General features: G+C 44.3%; 1 protein-coding gene across 2 annotated transcripts in view; it reads left to right on the plus strand.

Moving 5' to 3' along the window:
* The window catches only part of TIAM1 (TIAM Rac1 associated GEF 1), a 202,566-nt gene that overhangs the window by 113,893 nt on the left and 69,710 nt on the right, over positions 1-18,963 (plus strand). For both annotated transcript variants that reach the window (XM_044251032.1, XM_044251033.1), the window contains exons 8-11: positions 1,218-1,364; positions 3,854-3,928; positions 6,431-6,601; positions 12,581-12,685. In XM_044251032.1, the coding sequence (XP_044106967.1) occupies positions 1,218-1,364; positions 3,854-3,928; positions 6,431-6,601; positions 12,581-12,685 (498 nt within the window). The remainder of the gene's footprint in view (positions 1-1,217; positions 1,365-3,853; positions 3,929-6,430; positions 6,602-12,580; positions 12,686-18,963) is intronic.

The following is an 18,963-nucleotide window of genomic DNA, read 5'->3' on the forward strand; positions in this document are numbered from 1 at the left end:
CTCCTGGGACTTCGCTTATAGCCCATAGGATACACTTCAAGCTTGAGCTTGTGCTTGGGAAGAACTCTGGAATCCTCACCGAGATGCAGCGTCTCCTTGAGCCCTTGTCCCAGAGGCAGATTTAAACTTGGTGGGAAGGGGGGGGAGCGGATGCCCTCGGAAATATTTATCTGGGCTGCTGGCATCTGGCAAATATCTCAACAGAGTTTAGCTTCCCTTTATTTGTTTATTTTTTTTTTAAACAAAACAGAACTTTTATTCCCCCTTTACCTAAACATAGGACACGTAAGGCCAGTAAGGGGGCTTTGCCACTTTCACGGACCTGGGTCCCTTCCATCTGATGGTCCTGCCGTCCTCGGAAAGGGTTCTGTCTGAATGTCCTAGACTAACTAGTTCGCATATGGACCTTCCTTTGTTGAGAAGGGAAGCGAAGGAGAAGGGGAAAGTTGCCCTCTTCTTGAGGATGATTCCTGCAGCTTGGTATGGCCCTTCTGCTTATCTCCATTGTCCAGGACTTTGCCGCAAGCGCATGTCCTGCTATAAAGGAAAAGAAGTCAGCTCTGGGTAGCCATGTGCTCAGCTACCTGGGGACTTTCTCTAGCTGAGGCAGAGGGAGAAGGATACTGGGGGACCCCTGTCACTTCCCTAAGAAGGGAATTATGGAATTCTGAGAAAATCAGTGGAAGAGTGGGTTAAGTTTAGATTTTTCACGTGGAATCACAAGAACAAACACATCCTGTTTTTCCCGATGCTCAGGCACCGTTTTTCCAGAACGTAGAAACAGCTCTGTGGCATTCGGGGAGAATCTTAGTTAGCTTAACTTACTGCTCAAGGTCAATCCTGTGACCAGAAGGGCACCTACTTCTTGGAAACAGAACCTATACATTCTGTTACTGTGTTTTCCTGTGATTTCGGACCGTGATGGAGTTTGCCAGCCTTTCGGTTCTATCTTAAATCCACGAAGGGCCCTCAAAGTCCTCATGTATAGGGGTCAGAGATGAAATGCTTTGGCGGTGGGGTCAGTGTTGGCTTTTTAAAAAAATTTCTATGAATTTGAAGATCTCATTGGCTTTATTAAGTAACTCATGAATCGGGCAGCGTCCCATCCAGCACGCAGAAGGATGTCCCCTGGAGGTGTGGCGTCGCGGGGACCCCTTGGAGCAGGGGAGCCCTACTGACGCCTCGCTCTTGTTGATGTCGTTCCTCACTGTTTGCAGGTGGCAGCTCGCACTGGGGAAACTGGAGTGAGACGTCGTACTCAGGCCATGTCCAGATCCGCCAGCAAGCGGAGGAGCAGGTTTTCTTCCCTTTGGGGTCTGGACACTACCTCCAAAAAGAAGCAGGGACGCCCCAGCATCAATCAGGTAGGAAGCAGGGCCAGGTCGCTTCCCCAGCCAGCTCCCATTGGGCCTTGTGAGGGGGTGTGTGCGCCTTTATTGATCCTGGCTGGTCCTTCACATCGGCTGGTTGACACATGATGTTGCTTGCACTAGACTTTTAGTAGATAATGCGTATGCCTGACTTTGAACCCTGCTCTTAGTCTCTCCCCAGGCTCCTGTCTCCCCACCTGCATCCTTTCCGAACGCTGGTTAATTATAGACCTCCTGAAAGTGCACAATTCATCCTGAGTCTTCAGAAAAAAGCAAGGCTTGTTGATGAAGCCAAGTGGGCACCTGAGCACAGAGTTTTTTAGGCTGCCTCTGGCGCGGGATCAAAGGCAGCCGCTGGGGAAATTGGACTGTTTCTTTGCCCTTGGCTTTTTGGGGTTGACATTAAATGGGTAGCTCCTTTGCCTTTCGCCCAGATGCTGGGGCTCACAGGGGATCTCAGTACATGGTGAACGGCACCACCAAGAAGAGTGGTGGGGGGGTCAGGCCTCCGACAGTCGGATGCTGTCCCTTGTCCCTTATACCCCTTCTCGCCCAGACCGCCGTCCTGCTAGAGTCGCTTCTACGAACCTTGCCCCATTGTCATTGTCATCCTCCTCCTTTGGTTTTGTGAAACGAGTGGCTCCAGGACCACTTGTTCGGGTTTTAGGGACTGAAGGAACATGGTTGTTGGTCTTTTCAGGCGAAGGAGAGGGTTGGATTCGTGGATGATGGTGGCTGGAAAGGGAGGCAGTGAGCATTTTTGGAGGGCATGGTAGGATTGCCTGTTCACTCTGTGCCCTCACGCATAGTGAGAAGCCAGCTGACCACCTTCATAAAAAGATCCCTCATTATTTGTTCTGATAATCCCAGCCTTCAGTTGGCTTAAGAACTGAAGTTTAAAAGAGATGTCAATCCTGAAAACCGGTGTCCTGTGTTCTTCACTGACCACCATGCTCACCGTTTAAATGCGGGTTATCTGTATCCTTGATGGAATTTGCAGGGAACCAGAGTCGCAAATGGTAAGGTAGCCGGGACCCCCTATGGTCTGTTCTGTGGTCTCTGGGGAAGGCGGGACATCCGAGTTTATTACTCCGGAGTTTGCTTCTGTGTAAATCTGAAGAAAAAACAGTTTAGAGGAGAGTCATTCTTTCTTTCTTTCTTTTTTTTAAGAATTTATTTATTTATTTGAGAGAGAAGGAGCAGGGGGAGGGGCAAAGGGAGAGGCAGACTCCCCGTTGAGCAGGGAGCCCAAAGTGGTGCTCAATCCCAGGATCCTGGTTCCTGAGACAAAGGCAGATGCTTAACCGACTGAGCCATCCAGGTGTGGCGGAAAGTCATTATTTCATCCATAAAAAATCACACAAGAGATTTGGCGGCTCTTGCCTAAACTCACCCACGGGGGACTTTCACAGTAAAGACTCCCCCCTCCTTCTGGGAGGTGGTGTGGTGTTGTGTGTGAATCCCGTGAGGGCCGAGGGCTCAGACCACCACTAAAATATATGCCAGGGCTTTGAGGTTGGCAGCTCGGCTTGACCTTCTTTTCTATCAAAAGCCTTGCTTCACCTGCTTCTTCCATGTAGGCGCCCAGTTGTGTTACATTCCCATCGCTGCCAAAGTAGATGACTCGCATTAACCCAGTCCAAGAGAATGTTTTAACTTATTTCAAAAATCAAAGGGTGATGCAATGTCTTCCAAGCAATTCTTGTTGCTTTTTCTTAAAGAGTTTACAAAAGCACACCAACAGAAATTTACTTACTAACTCAGTACTTTGAAATCAACAAAAATCGTCTGTTTCTGTCGATCTCATTTACATCAGGAGAAAGGCTTTTTCTTAATCATCTGTACGGTCCTGATAGTATCTGATTGGTTTAGAGCCAATATGTGTTATTTCTCCTGTCTCCATGTTTAGATTTTGATGACTTAGCAGAATTCATTTAATTTGAACAACAGACAATTTTCTGTTTTGTTTTTGTTTTTTTTTTTTAATTAAAAAAAAACACAACCTTTTCTGTGTTGTAGAAGGTACTAGAAAAGTATGTTCTCGGGTTCTACTCCACAGAGTTTGAAAAATTAATTAGTGATAAACATTTGATCATGTCTAGGAGGGAATTGCAGAAACTCTTCAGTGTGAACAAACCTAGATCATTGCTTTAGCAAATGTATTGTCTTTAAATCTAAATGAATTATCCAGATCTAAGAGCTAACTTTCTCTTTTCTTCTTCTCCCTCTTCTTCTCCTTCTTCTTCTTTAGCTTCTTTCTTCTTCGAGTTGTCATAGATCATGGGAAGTGATCCAGTTAGAGGAACGTACTTTCCATGGTCTGCTACCATGGGATGTGCTCCCTATTTACAGATCTGATAGAGGAGTAGTTGGAAGCTCTGTAATGTTTTCTAAGAGCCATGTCCATTTTCCATCCCCCTTCTCATGCCTCGTTTGCCCTCTTGCCCAAGGTCTTTTTTAATATGATTCTTTTGTACGTGCAGGTGTTCGGTGAGGGAACGGATGCTGTAAAGAAATCTTTAGAGGGAATATTTGATGACACTGTTCCAGATGGCAAGGTAAAAATAAACACGTTCCTTTTCTAAAAGTACCACAAATGTATCAACATCACACAATTCATTGGTTCCTTGGGATCCTAAAATTAAGTGGACCCTGTTAAATACTGAAATGATCAGATCTTCAAAGTTATGTAACAGGTCAGTAAAATGTGGAAAAGCCTTTTATGTGTAAAACTTGGTAACAAAGAGAACACGCTCCTGCTGCCATAACATTTTCAATACTTACCATTTGGATGTGTAATTTCCCATCTAGAATTTAAGACAAAATTTGGGTTCTGGGGAGCTGAGTATTTTATGTCATTGCTGATTCCTTTTATATCCACCTTCCATTCCCAAGAAGTGAATTCGTACTGCCCTCCCTCTCTGCCCACACATGCTGTTTTGTTCCCATTAATTTCAAAGAACTGTTCCGATAGTATATTCTTTAAACAACAAAAAGAAACCTGCATTTGCCTCCTGAAAGACAAGTATTCAATTAAAGATTCACAGACTTGTTCCAACCTTGTGCTTGGATTTAAAAGGGGTTGTCAAACTGCTCTGATTGAAAGCCCATAAAGAATATTGATTTTTTTTCTTTCCCCTGGGCTACTTTTTTCAGCCTCTAAATAAATGGACATTCCCGAGTTTTAAAGACCCTCGTAGTGATACCAGCAACCTCTTTGTTCGGGGGTTCTGATGTCGACAATGTGACCTTGGAAGGATCCTCTGGTTTTCGGACTCCGAATCGATATGACAGAGAGTTTAGCCCTTGGTTGCTGTGCAACCAGCAGCCGCGTCAGCAGCCTGGCGTTCTAGGTGGAGCCGAAACTCTGAAACCAGAGTGCGGGGGGCAGTGGGGCGGCGGGGGGAGGGTTCGGGCCGCTGGAGCGGGGAGGAGAGGCGAGCGGCCACGGGCAGGCCTTCTCTCACTTTTGTGCTCGGACTGCTCCTGGATTGTGTCATCGTGGGTGCAGAGGCAGCTGTCCTTGGAAATACCCAGCCGCAGCCCTCTCTTTGAAAGACTCTCTCTCCCTCTGATGAGACCTGGTGTAATTAAATTGCTATACCTAGATGCGATCCAAGCATAGTTTTTGATATTAATGGAGAAATTTCTGAAGTTAGCTAACTCATCTTGCATACGATTATTAGTTCGCTTTTAATGTTGGGATATCCTCTCCAGACACAGAGATCCTGGAACCCGTAAATGTTTTTCCTCTGGATTTCTGTGTCCCTTTTGTTTTTCTGTTTCTTGGAGATACTTCTTTATTCCGTTTCTTGGCTAGAATGCCTTGATCTCAAAGAGCAGTTTAGGTGCAAAACTTGGACCGATCCATTGCTAAGCATCATTTTTTTAACATGGTGCATGGGGACAGTAGGAGATTCTGATTTTAGTTAATGGGATTTAACCAAGGGGATTGCTTTATTTGCCGATCCTTCCTTGGGGTTTAATTTATCTGCACATGCAACATCATTCAAAGCCAGAGCTGAAATTGTTTTCTCAAGTGAATTTAGCTCAGTAGCCTTTACAGAAGTAGGTCCCCCATTCTGGGATTCGTTCTTTTTGTGAATGGAAGTTGTTACGTTACCACCTGTCAGCCTTTGTTTGGAAATCTGTTTCTTGTAATTTGTTAATACCAGCCTTGTTCTTGGTAACCTATAGATATGTATTTACTGATTGGTGGCCTGGTTTTAAACCAATAATCAAGTCTTATCAAAGCACATCTTGCCCATCAGTATTCTTTCTCCATTGCTGAAATCTAACATCATTCTTCGTTTCCTTATTTCAAAGAGATTGGACCCCTGTTTCATTGCTGTGGAGGGTTTTAGCTGCCCGGCTCAGATTAACCCAACTGCTGAATGCACGCATATGCCATCCTTACAAACCGGGCGGTATTCCCCGGCCCTCCCGCAGAGTGGTGGGGAGGATGGAGTGTGGCAACAGCCTCAGAAGGCCAGAAAGATCATGCCTTGAAGTTCCCTGAATGTCACCTGGGAAGTGGAGCCGTTTCCCTCCCAGAACTGTGCCGGAGGTCAATGCAAGCCAGAGACGATGGTCCCCGTAAATACGAGTGCTAGAGCATCATCTTTTCTTTAAGAACGTCCCTGGGGCCTCACTGTTGCCTTTGAAACAGAACTCACCCGTAGATATTCTTGCTGCAGGAATTCCCTGCTCTAAATTAAGGCGGGTTGGTGGAAGAAATCCTAGCAAGAACACTGAGCTGAATGGATGAGCCATTTCTCTCTTTCTTCCAAATTTCAGTGCCCACTCACTCACACACGGCCCACCCGTGGATGCTGTGGACCAGGTCTAAGAAACCGTATCTAAGAAATCTTTCCTTCCTCTATTAAAGCTCTTCTCTCAGTAGCTTCTTCCTGTCTCTGAATGTCCCTTTCTTTAGCCAGTGCCACCATCTCTGCTCCGGGTCATGTTCATGGGAATAATTAATCCGTGTGTACGATCTGGGGATCGAAAAGAGCAAAGCCTGACTACCGTTGCCCGGCTAACTTGATTTCTTACCGTAGAGGGAAAAAGAAATGGTGTTGCCCAGCGTCCATCAGCACAATCCCGACTGCGACATTTGGGTCCATGAGTATTTCACTCCGTCCTGGTTCTGTCTGCCAAATAACCAGCCAGCCCTGACCGTCGTCCGGCCCGGGGACACTGCCCGGGACACCCTGGAGCTGATCTGCAAGGTATGAAGTTACTCGGGTCATTTCCTTGAGAAGAGCAGAGGGGGCCGGAGGAATTTCCCACGGTGCACGGGGGAGTTGGGAGGCGTGCTGGAGAGGCAGGCATTCCCAGTGTACCTCCATTTCCCCTCGGAGCAGCTTGGGAATCCTTTGTGATTGTATGCATAATAAGCAGAAGCGAATTCTTTGGCTTTGGGAGGAGAGGGATTCTTTTTAAGTAGCTTCATTCAATATGTGTATTTCATAGAATTGTAATGAGCTTATCACACACTCATTGCAAAAATTATAGACAATTCGGGTAAAGAACAAAGCGAGCGAAACCCACCCTTCCAGGATCTGGAAGTTATGCTGTAAACGGTCTGGCGTCTGTCTTCCCTTCTGTTTTCCACACGCACACACACGCGTATATTTAATGGTATCTTGTTTTGTGCGCTGTGTATAACCTGCTTTTTGACAGCAGCAGACACGCCGTTGCATCTGGGGAGGGAAAAACTGAAAGAAATATGTGTGACCTCTAGGATGGGGAACTCCCTTTCCTATAAAACAGAGCATTAGCCTCTTTTTGTGTGAGTATGTGACAGATGCCTGAGCTCATTCTCTCTGCTTTCACTTGAAGCTGAGAAATTTCCTAATCTTTTTCAAGGTCAACATGGTATTGTTTTTTTTCACTCCCAACGGGCAGCCAGTTGGAAGTCCCTTGCGTGAGGGAAGCAAAGAGGAAAGCAAAGAGCTTTCCTCATGGGCCGGTTTTTACTTTCACACAAGTGATAGCACTAATAGTCCTATTTAGTTCTATCAAGTCCGAGAAAGAACTGATGCCCCCCACCCATTACACAGATGGAGAAAGTGAGGCCCAGAGAGCCGTAGCTCCTGGCCCTGGGCTCACATCACAGTCAGTTTGCAAAGGAGGGATTGAACCCACATCCTCCGAGGCTCTGAGCCTCAGTGTACCCTCCGGCACCAGATTGCTCATCAGGAAGGGTAGGATGTAAGGGTCAGAAGAATCTAGAATCTGTTCTTGAGACAGTGTGATGGTTTTCCCCAGGGCCACGAAAGGGCAAGTAGAGACCTTTGTGGCATAATTTTGCCCTGGAAGAAACTGCATGGAGACAGTGACATTTTGAGGACCTCCTCACTCAACACAATCGTTTATAAACACTGCCCAGCTTTCTGTCCCATAGCAAGCACCTCAGTGCTGTGTGTAACTCTGCAATCAGCAATTTTTGAATTTGTTAAAGAAAACAAATCACTAGGGCCTTTGTAAGGGGGAAAAAAAAGGCTCTTTTTATGAGTGGGAGAAATGAAACAGTCTGGCTCAAATAAGCCTTATGTGCAGGAAATGTAGAAGGACCATTTGTTTCGGGACAAAGCTAAAACCAGCCCCCATATAGGTGTTAAAAATAAATGATACTGTTACATGCTTTGAATCCTTCATGTACATGAATTCCAGCTTTTTGAAGATAATGGTATTTCTGTTCACATTTTTCATTTTAATTACTTAACAAAATTGGCCTATTGAGGATTTCTGCATTCTTTTATTTATAGATTAGCACGATTCTTTAGAGACCCATTAATATTCTGCAGAGCTGTGGGAGTTATTCTCAGAACTGCAGCTGAAGGTGTCAAAAGTAGGACTCTTGTGCTTTTTTTTTTTTTTTTTTCCTCCCCATAAGCCCAACTTACTTGGCATTACTTTAGGGCCTCCTGTATCCATCAGCTTCAGACACAATTAGGAATGGGAAGGTAGGTCAGTTTTCCAGTGACCATCGATGGGTGGAAAATTGAACAGTGAGTGGGGAAAATAATGATGGGCCCAATCTGAGATACTTTTCAAGCAGTTGCCTTGATAGAAACCCAAGGAATGAGGAGTAGTATTGTCACGGCAACTAGAGACCATCTCTACAAAAGATAGTTGGACCTGTCCCCCATGAAGTGTTTATTTCTATCGCTGGAAAGACTTTTCATGGCATCATGAGGGGACAGAAGGTCATCCTGCCCAATTTTCCTTGGATCCTCAGCTCTTTTTCCCCAAAAGTAGAAATAAAGACAAAAAACAATATGGCGTGGGACAAGCTTAAGTGTCACGAGTTTAAAAATGGAAAACTTCTGTGTGCACTTTAAGAAATTGATGGTCTCTGGAAAAACACCCATGTAGGATAAATTATATAGTGTGCTGGGAGCCAGGTGCCTTCTAAAGCTGGCTGCTTCTCTGGAAAACACTTTATTGTCATTAGTGGAGCCAGTTTTATTCTTAAGAGGGAAAGAGATAATGGGGAAACAGTGCTACATGTTATTAATGATCTAATTAATGGTGAGTGTTTTTTTCTGTTGGAGGAGGGACTGAAAAAGAAAGGTGATTGTCAGAATATCTGTCTTTTATTTCTTTATTGTCATTCTCAACGTGGGTGATGGATGCTTTTTCTGATATTTAATAATCAATCTCTTTCTTCTGTCTCTTGCATTCAGCTCATTCTCTTTCCTATTCTATCTGATCCACATCATTTCCCATCAGTTTGTCATCTACCATCCGAGAACCAGTCAAGTTCTGGTATAGTAAATGTTTCAAGATCTACATTTCATGTACCGTTCATGTTATGGATGTTTCGGAAAAGATTGTTGCTAAATATAGCAGGTAACCATGTTGGCCTATGGGTTTTTGATATATTCGATCATTGCAATTACCAAAATAATTGCAAAAAAATTCATTCATCCATAGTCACTGATATTATTCATGTGTGGCCCTGGGATGAGTTTTATTTCATGCCATCCCTATGTTGGCTCATGCCTTTGATTAATCTATAACCATTGGCTTTAAAAAAAAAAAAAAAAGTCACCTTGAAGAGGAGGATAAATATCTTTGGAAATTCCATGGTAGTTGCGTGCGCACGCACATGCGTGCTTGTGTGTGTGTGTGTTTGCATGGATTTCTATATGTGGTAACTGCATGCTTTTATGTTTCCCTGAGAAGTTGGACCAAAATGGAAGAGCAATCCCATATGGATTGAAAGATCACATTATTATCCATTATAATTGGCTCAGACTATTTACTGAAAAAAGCTGCATTGTGTTTTACTACTTCATCCTTTGAAGTAGATGCAAATTAAAAAAAATATATGCCAACCCAGCTAATACTTGTTCTATGGTAATATTCATCTTTGGGTATGATGTGTGGCTACATGGCCTCAAAATGAAATCAGATGGTCTCTAAGTAATTCAAGTAATGCACTTTGGAAAACTGATTGGTACCACTTAAATGTTTCCCTCACTGATTTTTCTCTTGAGTTAGAAAGCTTTCTCTTGAATGTTTTACAAGTCTACAGCAGGCCAGATATTTAGAATTGCCATGTTAAAATATTTATTGATGTTTGGAATTCTTTTTTGCACAAAGATGTATTGCGAACATGGTAATTTTCTCGACCTGCCTTAGTATTGACTAGCAGATACTCGGGGAGCACAAAATTCTCCTTGAAAGTTCTGACGATCTGATTTAATCCATTAGGATGAAGAAGTTCATTGGTTAATTCATTAGGATAAGTATTAAAAATTTTTTTTGTTGTGTATGCCATTTTTGTTTTTCAAAATCATCAGGACATTATTGTACATAGCTTCATGAAGTTTGGAAAAGCCGGTGAGGGAGGGAGGGCGGCAAGAATCGGCCTCATTATCACTGTTGTCTTTGCTGTGCTCCTTGAAGTGAGGTACCTTGACAGCTGTCATTTGTCATTCTCTGTACATCTGTGGAAGTGTTTCAGCACAGGAGCACTTCAGGTGTGCTGAGAATCTCCAGTCTTCATCAGGACCATCTTAAGATGTTTGGTGCCTGATAGTGGGGCATCTGTCTCACACTGAGGGTTCAGGAACCAGAAACCTCTTAGGTGAGGTTGCTGTTTGGGTCCGACTTCCAGAAGACCGTCTGACTAAGTCACAGCCTCATTGGGAGTATCCGCAAAGTGTTTATTAACGATGACAGTAGGGTTGCCAAGTAGACTTGTTCCTTACCACGACCCGATGGAATTTCATTTCTGTTTCCTTCCCACCTCAGTCAGAAACAGATGGTGGACACAAATTTTTTTCTTCTACTTAAAGATTTCAGTGAAGACCTGGGTAGGTGGGAAGCAGTTGCAGCTTCTGTCTCTGGAGGGAAACTTTCCTGATCCTTTTACCCTAAATATTATTATTTCATGGATGTTTGTCTCAGCAGCTCTCCCACAAGCAATAGATCGCACACTTGAAAACTTGCCCGTTGTACGCTTCTCTGGATTACCCGTACGCTCACGTTGTCTTAGACCCTGACCATCTGGGTCGGTGCGACACTGGGCATTGGACCAACGGTGCCTGTGATCACACGGCGAGCTTCAGACCCTCACTTGACTTGGGAGAGGATACACAGTGGGGGTTCCGAAGAGTCACTGATAGAAAACTTGCTAATCATCGCGCTAGATGTTCAGAACACACTCATTTGCACTCTCTGGAAATGAGCAGGATTGAAATTGTGGTCTCTGGAAATGTGCCTAAGGCAGGATGCCTGTCTTGTATGTATCTTTATTCAAAAAGCAAAGGCACCACCCCACCGCCTTCCATTTTCAGCTCACCCTTTCTCCACAGCCATACACACGCCTAAAGGCTTCATTTCTATTTCTGCAGTGCCTCACACGAGGTCGGGGACACTTACGAGTTTTTATTAGATGTGATCAAATGACTGTTATTGGAATAATTGTTGGCATGATCTTAGTTTGGCCTTGAAAATGTTTTTGGGGAGGTGGGCAGGGTAAGCAGGAGGAGCTTGAAAGCAGTGAAAAATCCATTTCACTTACCTTTAAATAATTCTCCCCATTGGAGCTTTGGGTGGGAAGAGATTTTACATTGACGAAAAATGTCAGACTTGTGTAAGAGTAGAGAATCATGTCATAAACATCCTGCATGTCATACTATCACCAAGGTCCTATGATCACCGAAGTTATGTTTCGTCTGTTTACCAACTCCCTTCCCTGCTCTGAATTGTTTTGGAGGCGAATTGCAGATGTCATATCTTTATCTCCTAGTACTTGAGGATGAATCTCTAAAAGATAAGGCTTTAGAAAAAATGACTCGATTCAGACATTTTCTAACAATCATTTTCAGGCTGCCATGTAACTTTCGAAGAGCATTTTCTTATGTTTTTCTCTGCATCTTCATGAATTTAGACGGAGGGTTAGTCATAAAACCACATTGCCACTATGGCTTCCCCCCACCTGCAATGTTAAACTGAGGATGACTTTCTAGAGGGGAAAAATCAGTTGACCCGTTCTGGACCAAAGGAGAAGGCCTGGATATTTCAATCCTTAACGATTTTAGAATTGTTTTCTTTGGGCAAGTCATTCAGTGTGTTTCCAAAGCTGGACCTGTGCCCGTCTGCACTGCCCCCGGAGGGAGTCTCACTTGGGGTGTATATAAATAAGACTGAAATCCAAATGCCTTGTCTTCACACTGACTCGCCTGCAAATGAACTGTTAACAACTGTCCCAGTGTCCCCATGTGGTTAGAAAAACAACTTTGCTGGGCACAGCTTTTCTCTACCACTGGGAGTACTTCCTTGCCTTTCTGATACTTTGCTCCTTTATCACCTTTGTGTGTTTGGAATTATGTGGAAGGGCTTCTTTGATCTGGTGGGTTTTGTTGCAAAACCGGTGTTAAAGGGTATGACTCAGATCAGCAGCAGTGGAGAAGCGACTCAGTTATTTCCATGGAATCATGAAGTCATAGCTACCCATGGGATGTTATTCATCTGTTGAATGAAAATGCTTTCAAGATTTGAGTTTTCAACGTAAACCTTCTAAGAGGTATAGAAACGTTACCTCCCCTCTGCAGTGAGAAATCTCTGGAGTCTAGAAATCTCTAGAACTCTCTAGAATTCTCGGGATGGTAATATGTCAGTGGGCGCTAATGATTCCTCTTTACTGTTGAACAGACATTGTCTTTTCTTTTTCCTTTCTCTTATCCCAGACACATCAGCTGGATTATTCCGCTCATTACCTGCGTCTGAAATTCCTAATAGAAAACAAAATGCAACACTACGTTCCAAAGCCCGAGGAGGACATTTATGAGCTGGTAATGTTTATGACTGTTGTCCAAGTACATTCTGTGGGAGATTATTTTTAAATTATATGTGTGCCCGTGCTAATTGTGGTTGGTGAAGAGGAACGAATTCTAAAATAAATGAGCCTCCTTTGGCGCTCTAAACTTGGTGAAGGTGGCCTTACTTCTCACAGTGTGTCTGCCGAGTAGAAATGCCACCTTTGTGCGATCGTGAAAGATTGAAATCCGGAGCTGCCCCTGAGAATTTTAGTTGCTTTCCTTGCGGATTTGGCAGTCCTTTGTTTTGAATCAGTGACTCAGAGATCAGCTGGCTTTTGTCGGGGGTGAGGGGGGAAGCACAAATTCCGTGTTGACTGACTCCTTCTACCTGTGTATGGGAACCGATGGGTCGAGTCCCGTGGGATGAAAAGGTGGCTCTGGGATTGTATGTCCCCGTCTTTTATAACTGTCCTTACGGCAGTTCCTGGGGACATTTACATAGGTTCTAGCCTCATCACAGGACATGGGTTCTAAACTCGAGCTGGGTTTTATACTGGCCCTACTGCTTAGTCATTTTGTGGTATTGGCAAAGAAAGAGGTGCTGATAGAGTTGACCCCTGAACAGTGCAGGGGCCCCGGGGCATTAACTGCCTGCATGGCCAAAAATTCGAGCGAATTTTTGATTTCCCTGAAACTGAACTGCACATAGCTTGCTGTTGACTGGAAATCTCACCCATAGCTTTGACAGTCAATGAACGCATAGTTTGTCTGTTGCATCCATTATGTCCTGTATTGTTGCAATAAAGTAAGCTGGAGAAAAGAAAACATTATTAAGAATGTCACAGGAAGAGGGGGCGCCTGGGTGGCTCAGTTGGTAAAGCAGCTGATTTCAGCTCAGGTCATGATCTCTGGGTCCTGGGATCAAGCCCCATATCGGGGTCCCTCACTCACCACCGAGTCTGTTTGTCCCTCTCCCTCTGCTGCTCCCCCTGCTTGTGCTCTCTCTCTCTCTCTCTCTCTCTTTCAAATAAATAAATAAAATCTTTTTTAAAAAGTTATAAGGAAGAAAAAAATACATTTACAGCCCTCTAAAAAAAAATCTATGTAAAAAATGGACCCATGTAGTTCAAACCCTTGTTGTTCAAGGGTCATCTGTGCTTATTTTCGAGGATTTCGCAAAGATTAGACATCGTGATGCACATAGTAGATGCTCAGTCAAAGGTGGTCCCAGCAGCAAGACAGCGACAAGTTCCTTTTTTTGTTAGGCGAGTGATCCATTTTTCAGTTCCAGGAAGAGACGTTTGAGGAGCAAGGCGCCTCTCTCTTGGAATTCGTTCTTCCCTGTCTGCCCTTAGTCATTCCTCTGGGGGCCACCGTGCTTCTTGCCACGGAAACACGAATGATAACAGTATGACTTCAGACACGCTTGCACCACAGAAAGCAGAACTGGAAACTTAAACCCCAGTAGTCTCTCTCTCTGAAAAGGAGAAGCGTGATTTAAAATTTAGTGGGGAATTTTGTTTCCAATCCACTGTTTTTTTGACGTTCACTTCGTGTATGCTAGAGCTCAGCCAGCGAGAAGCACGCAGTTCGAGGAGTTTGAACCCATGTAGGCCGTCCTGCTTCCCGTGCTACGGTCCTAAGTTGGAACGTTGCCATCATCCGGAACTGTTCCCTCGTGCGCCTTTAAGTGTTGCTAAAGCAATCCAAGAGGGAGCGCGTCCGCTGCGCTTTTCTGAGCCGTGCAGTCAACAGAAGAAGGTCAAGACCAGCCTATTTCCAAGCATCGCCTAAATAATTGGCTGTTAACAGAAGAGGGAACTTTTAGCGGAGAGTAGCTGATTTGTCCCCCCGCCCCCGGCACGTGGAAGAGCCCCAGCTTTGTTCTCTCGGAGCAGAGGAAAGAAAACCCTGTTCCTTACGTAAAAAAGGAAAGCGCGTTGGCAGTAAGATTGGAATCGCCGCCAGATCACCCATGTGTTTGCATCTTGGTGGTCGTGACTTTCCTATATCGCACCTGACCCACGTCCGTGTCCCTCGTCTCCCACACATAGCAAGTGCTTGCGACACGTCTCATGAAATTATACAGACTTGATGACTGTTTTTGAGTCTTGGCCGTTGTGTAGTTCATCTAATGTAGGAGACAGAGGTGTGCTAAGGTTAGTCTGTTTGTATCTACGGTTGCTGGACAGATGTTCTAATTATAATTTTTTAAAAGAATCTAAAATGCGAACAGAGCATGGTATTCTCTCTTGCTCGTTGCAAAAGGTCTCCAGCTCGGAGATCCCTGAGGAGGCAAACGCCGGAGACTCATTAATTTTATTGTTCAGACTGCAAGGGAGTATTGCTTACTCACATCTCTGTTTTTATCGGATTCTGAACTTTTTTATTCTTTTTTTTTTTTTTTAAGATTTTATTTATTTGAGAGAGAGAAGCAGAGAAAGAGAGCATGGTTGGGGGAGGGACGGAACGAGAGGGAGAAGCAGACTCCCCGGCCGAGCAGGGAGCCTGAGACCGGGAGGGGCTCGATGGCAGGACCCCGGGATCATGACCTGAGCCCAAGGCAGACGCGTCACTGACTGAGCCGCCCAGGGGCCCAGGAATTTTTGGTTCGTAAGATAGCCTGGGCAACTTGGTAAAGCCTGCATGAAATAAAATACGTCGGCTTGCCAGTGGCCTAATTATGTTGAAATAATTATCAAAAACAGTCTTAAAATTATAGATAATATATGTGCTTATTTATTGGGTCATTAAATAATAAGAGCTAGCGGTAAGTCTGATAGCTCCCGCTGTTTTGAAGTCGTGATGAGCATGAATAACACTTTGAGGTAGTAGTGGCCGCTAGAATGTGACTGGGAAATAACTAATTTTTTTCTCATGACAGGTCACAGCGGCTGCTAATACTCCTGTGTTTGTTGCCTGCCTGTATTTCTGATTGGAGATTTCAGTTGCTTCAAATGCTAGGTTTCAGTTACTGGTTAATGAATGAATATAAAGATGTTATTTTTTTTTTTCTCCCCACCATGTATGTTTATACCCCCCCTTGAATTCTGCCCAAGGGTTTCTGGTTTCCAGTCCCTGGTACAGGCCATTAACTGGTTCTGATGTCCTTCTGAGGCAGGAGGTGTTTGAACCCACAGTGTGCCTAGAGGCTCTTTGAGAGTTTGCAGATTTCAGTGTGTTGACCCTTACTGACCAAGCATCAGACCACTCATAGTTAATTGGTTCCCAGTGCCCACCTCCATTTTATTTTTATTTATTTTATTTTTTAAAAAAGATTTTATTTATTTATTTGACAGAGATAGAGAGGCGGTCAGAGAGTGGGGGGGAAACAGCTCCCCGAGAAGCAGAGAGCCCGATGCGGGACTCAATCCCAGGTCCCTGAGATCATGACCTGTGCCGAAGGCAGAGGTTTAACCCACTAAGCCAGCCAGGTGCCCCATTTTTATTTTTAAAGATTTTATTTATTTGTGAGAGAGAGCAAGTGTACTCACAAGCGGGGTAGTGGCAGGCAAAAGGAAAGAGGGAAGCAGGCTCTCTGCTGATCAAAGAGCCCGTTGGGGGACTCGATTGCAGGACCCTGGGATCATGACCTGAGCCGAAGGCAGATGCTTAACCCACTGAGCCACCCAGGCGCCCCTCCTCCATTTTATTTTTGACAGACCAGGGAAGCTCACGGATTACGAAGTGGTTTTCTCAAAAATAACTCATTTACAAATGACTGCCCCATTATATCATCTATAAACAATTCTCTGACATTGTTTTACCCACCGTTCTTTCGTAGGAAAGCCGGTAGTTATTAGGAAAAGTATGTACTGGATTTTAAAGACTTCAGGGGTCTGGCATGTTCGCTCTGTGGCTTAGGGGATCCTCATGCTTGTGAATGGCTGCAACGCGTTCATGACCTGTTCGTCTGCTTGGCTGTTGACGTTCTGATAGAAGTGCGATCTCCGTGGCTACTTGTTCCTATTTGGTGGTTGGGCCCGTGGATGGGATGATAATGAATGAGAAGCACTGGCTTTTCAAAACCCATTTTAAATGTGTTTTTCTTGAAGTGATGGGGGAATAAAGAGTTTGCAGAAACACTGATTAATTGATTTCCTAACGAGTACATATTTATTTAGCACTTCTGTGTGCCTACCACGACTATAGCTGTTCCAGGCACTGGGAGACGCCATCAAAAATCCTTCCTCCTAGGGATGCCTGGCTGGCGCAGCCCACAAAGCTTACGATTCTTAATCTTGGGGTCATGAGTTCAAGTCCCACCTTGGGCGTAGAGCCTACTTAAAAAAAAAAAAAGATGGAAAAAAGTCTCCATTCTTCATGGAACTGATATTCAAATTTGTGAAGACAGATATAAAAATATATAATTTTTTTTGCATAAAAACATGTAAATGTACACTTTCGGAGGATGTCAAGAGCTTGGGGAGGAAAGGTTAGGTCTAGGGGACAGAAAGTTGGGGCATCCGGAGGCCGAGGGTGCTGCTCCTTCAGCTGTGTTTGGAGTGATGTGTGAACAGAAGTGAAGTGAGACAATGAGTCGTGGAGGTATTTTGGAGGGAAGTGTTCTAGGCTGAGGGACAGAGGGGGTTGAGGCCCTGTCAGGGGGCAGGGGGCAGGAGTAGTGGGAGTGAAGGGGGTTTGCTTGCTGTGTGAGGAGGGCCGTGGGTAGGGTAAGTGAAGGGGCTGGGGAGGGAGGCTTGAGGATGTAGGAGAGGAGGGAGTCGGAAGCAGGGTAGGCCATCTGGGGTGTGCGAGAGAGGGGAAGCCCCCGGGGAAGAAGGACATTAGCAGACTTCTGTTTTAGTGGGCTCACTGTGGCCGATGGGTGGCCAGTGGACCATAAGAGAAAGAGCTGAGAGCATTTAGGGGGCTAGTGGCCAGTGGTAGCAGGGGCAGTGGGTGTTGCTGGCTTGGACCAGGGCTCCCAGAGGAGCTGTGGAAACAGAGGATTATGATTTTACGATAACTTGAACACTTGGTAATCAAGTTTTTTCTTAAATCTGATGACCTTTAATCTGGTGTTTGAAAAGCGGGAAAGCGTGAGACACCGTTGATTTAATCAAATAAAGGGAATGTCTGTGACGTTTCGCTGTTGAAGCTCTTTGTATAAAAGGACACAATTTTATCATTTCTAGTTTCACGTATTGATTGTGCTTGCACTGAAAATATATTTTAAAGTGCAGACCCTTCTTGAGATTTCGATATGTTTTATTAGTGCTTTTTACTAAACACGATGTTAGTCTAACTACCCCTAGAAAAGACTGTGGCCAAGGGGCTTAGTAGATTACACTAAGTTATCGTCTGACGCTGGTCAAAGACACAACGGCTTTCACACCAAATCCAAACAAAAGTAGGAGGCAATAATCGGAAAGAATAGGAAGACTATTCACAAAGCTATGGTCCCACCGGGTCTGTGGAAACCACTTGGAACTTTCCGGAGATGATTGGAACAGTGGCATACTGCCACCTAGGGTAAGACTTTGGCTCTCAAGGAAATTTTTTAAAAGCATGCTGTGAAGAGCGCTGGGTGTTAGAGGCAACTGAGGAATTCTTGAACACGACCTCTGAAACTAACGATGTGTACTGTATGTTGGCTAATGGTTTAAATTTTAAAAAGGAAATAAAAGTAAAAACCAAGGCTCAAAATAAGTCAAAGGGAACGCAGTTCATGGCATTTTATTGACCAGTCCGTGATGTTCTCAAATAATGGCATAAAATGTATTTTTGGTAGTTTTGACTTTGGTGACTGTATCTTCTGAACTAAAGATAGGTTTTGTAACTGATTTCTTCTGATTCGTAGAAGGTATTTGTATGAACATTTTTCTGAAGTACAAAAAGGAAAAAAAAGCACATGAAATTACATCCCTAACCCATGGCATTTGTTGAAAGTTGCATGATGTGAGCATGTTCTAGAGGACCTGGGCTGTGTGGTTGGTGGTCCCTTTATTCCAGGCTCCCTGAGTCCCAAGCATCAGACTCATCTCTCCCACCTGTCAGCTGCCCTAAGAGAAGAAAAGGAAACTGCCATTCTTTTCTACTTGCCTGAATTACATTATTTCTGGAGGAATCACCATGTGGTCAGAGATGGGAGCAGGTTTAGATAACCACCAAGACTTCCCGTTCATGCTAAGAGACATCCTTTTCTTATTGACCTTGGCACAAACAGATTTTCAGTTCAAAACTGAATGATAGCTTTTACGTTCCATATGAGCTTTGACACACGTATTTGTTTTTGGAATACTTATCATCATTTTGGAAATGGCCTTTGGCTTGCTTACCTAAGAAGTAAGGTTTGGTACCTCCAAGTG

The sequence above is a fragment of the Neovison vison genome, chromosome 6 (assembly GCF_020171115.1).
Source record: "Neovison vison isolate M4711 chromosome 6, ASM_NN_V1, whole genome shotgun sequence".
Classification (NCBI taxonomy): Eukaryota; Metazoa; Chordata; class Mammalia; order Carnivora; family Mustelidae; genus Neogale; species Neogale vison.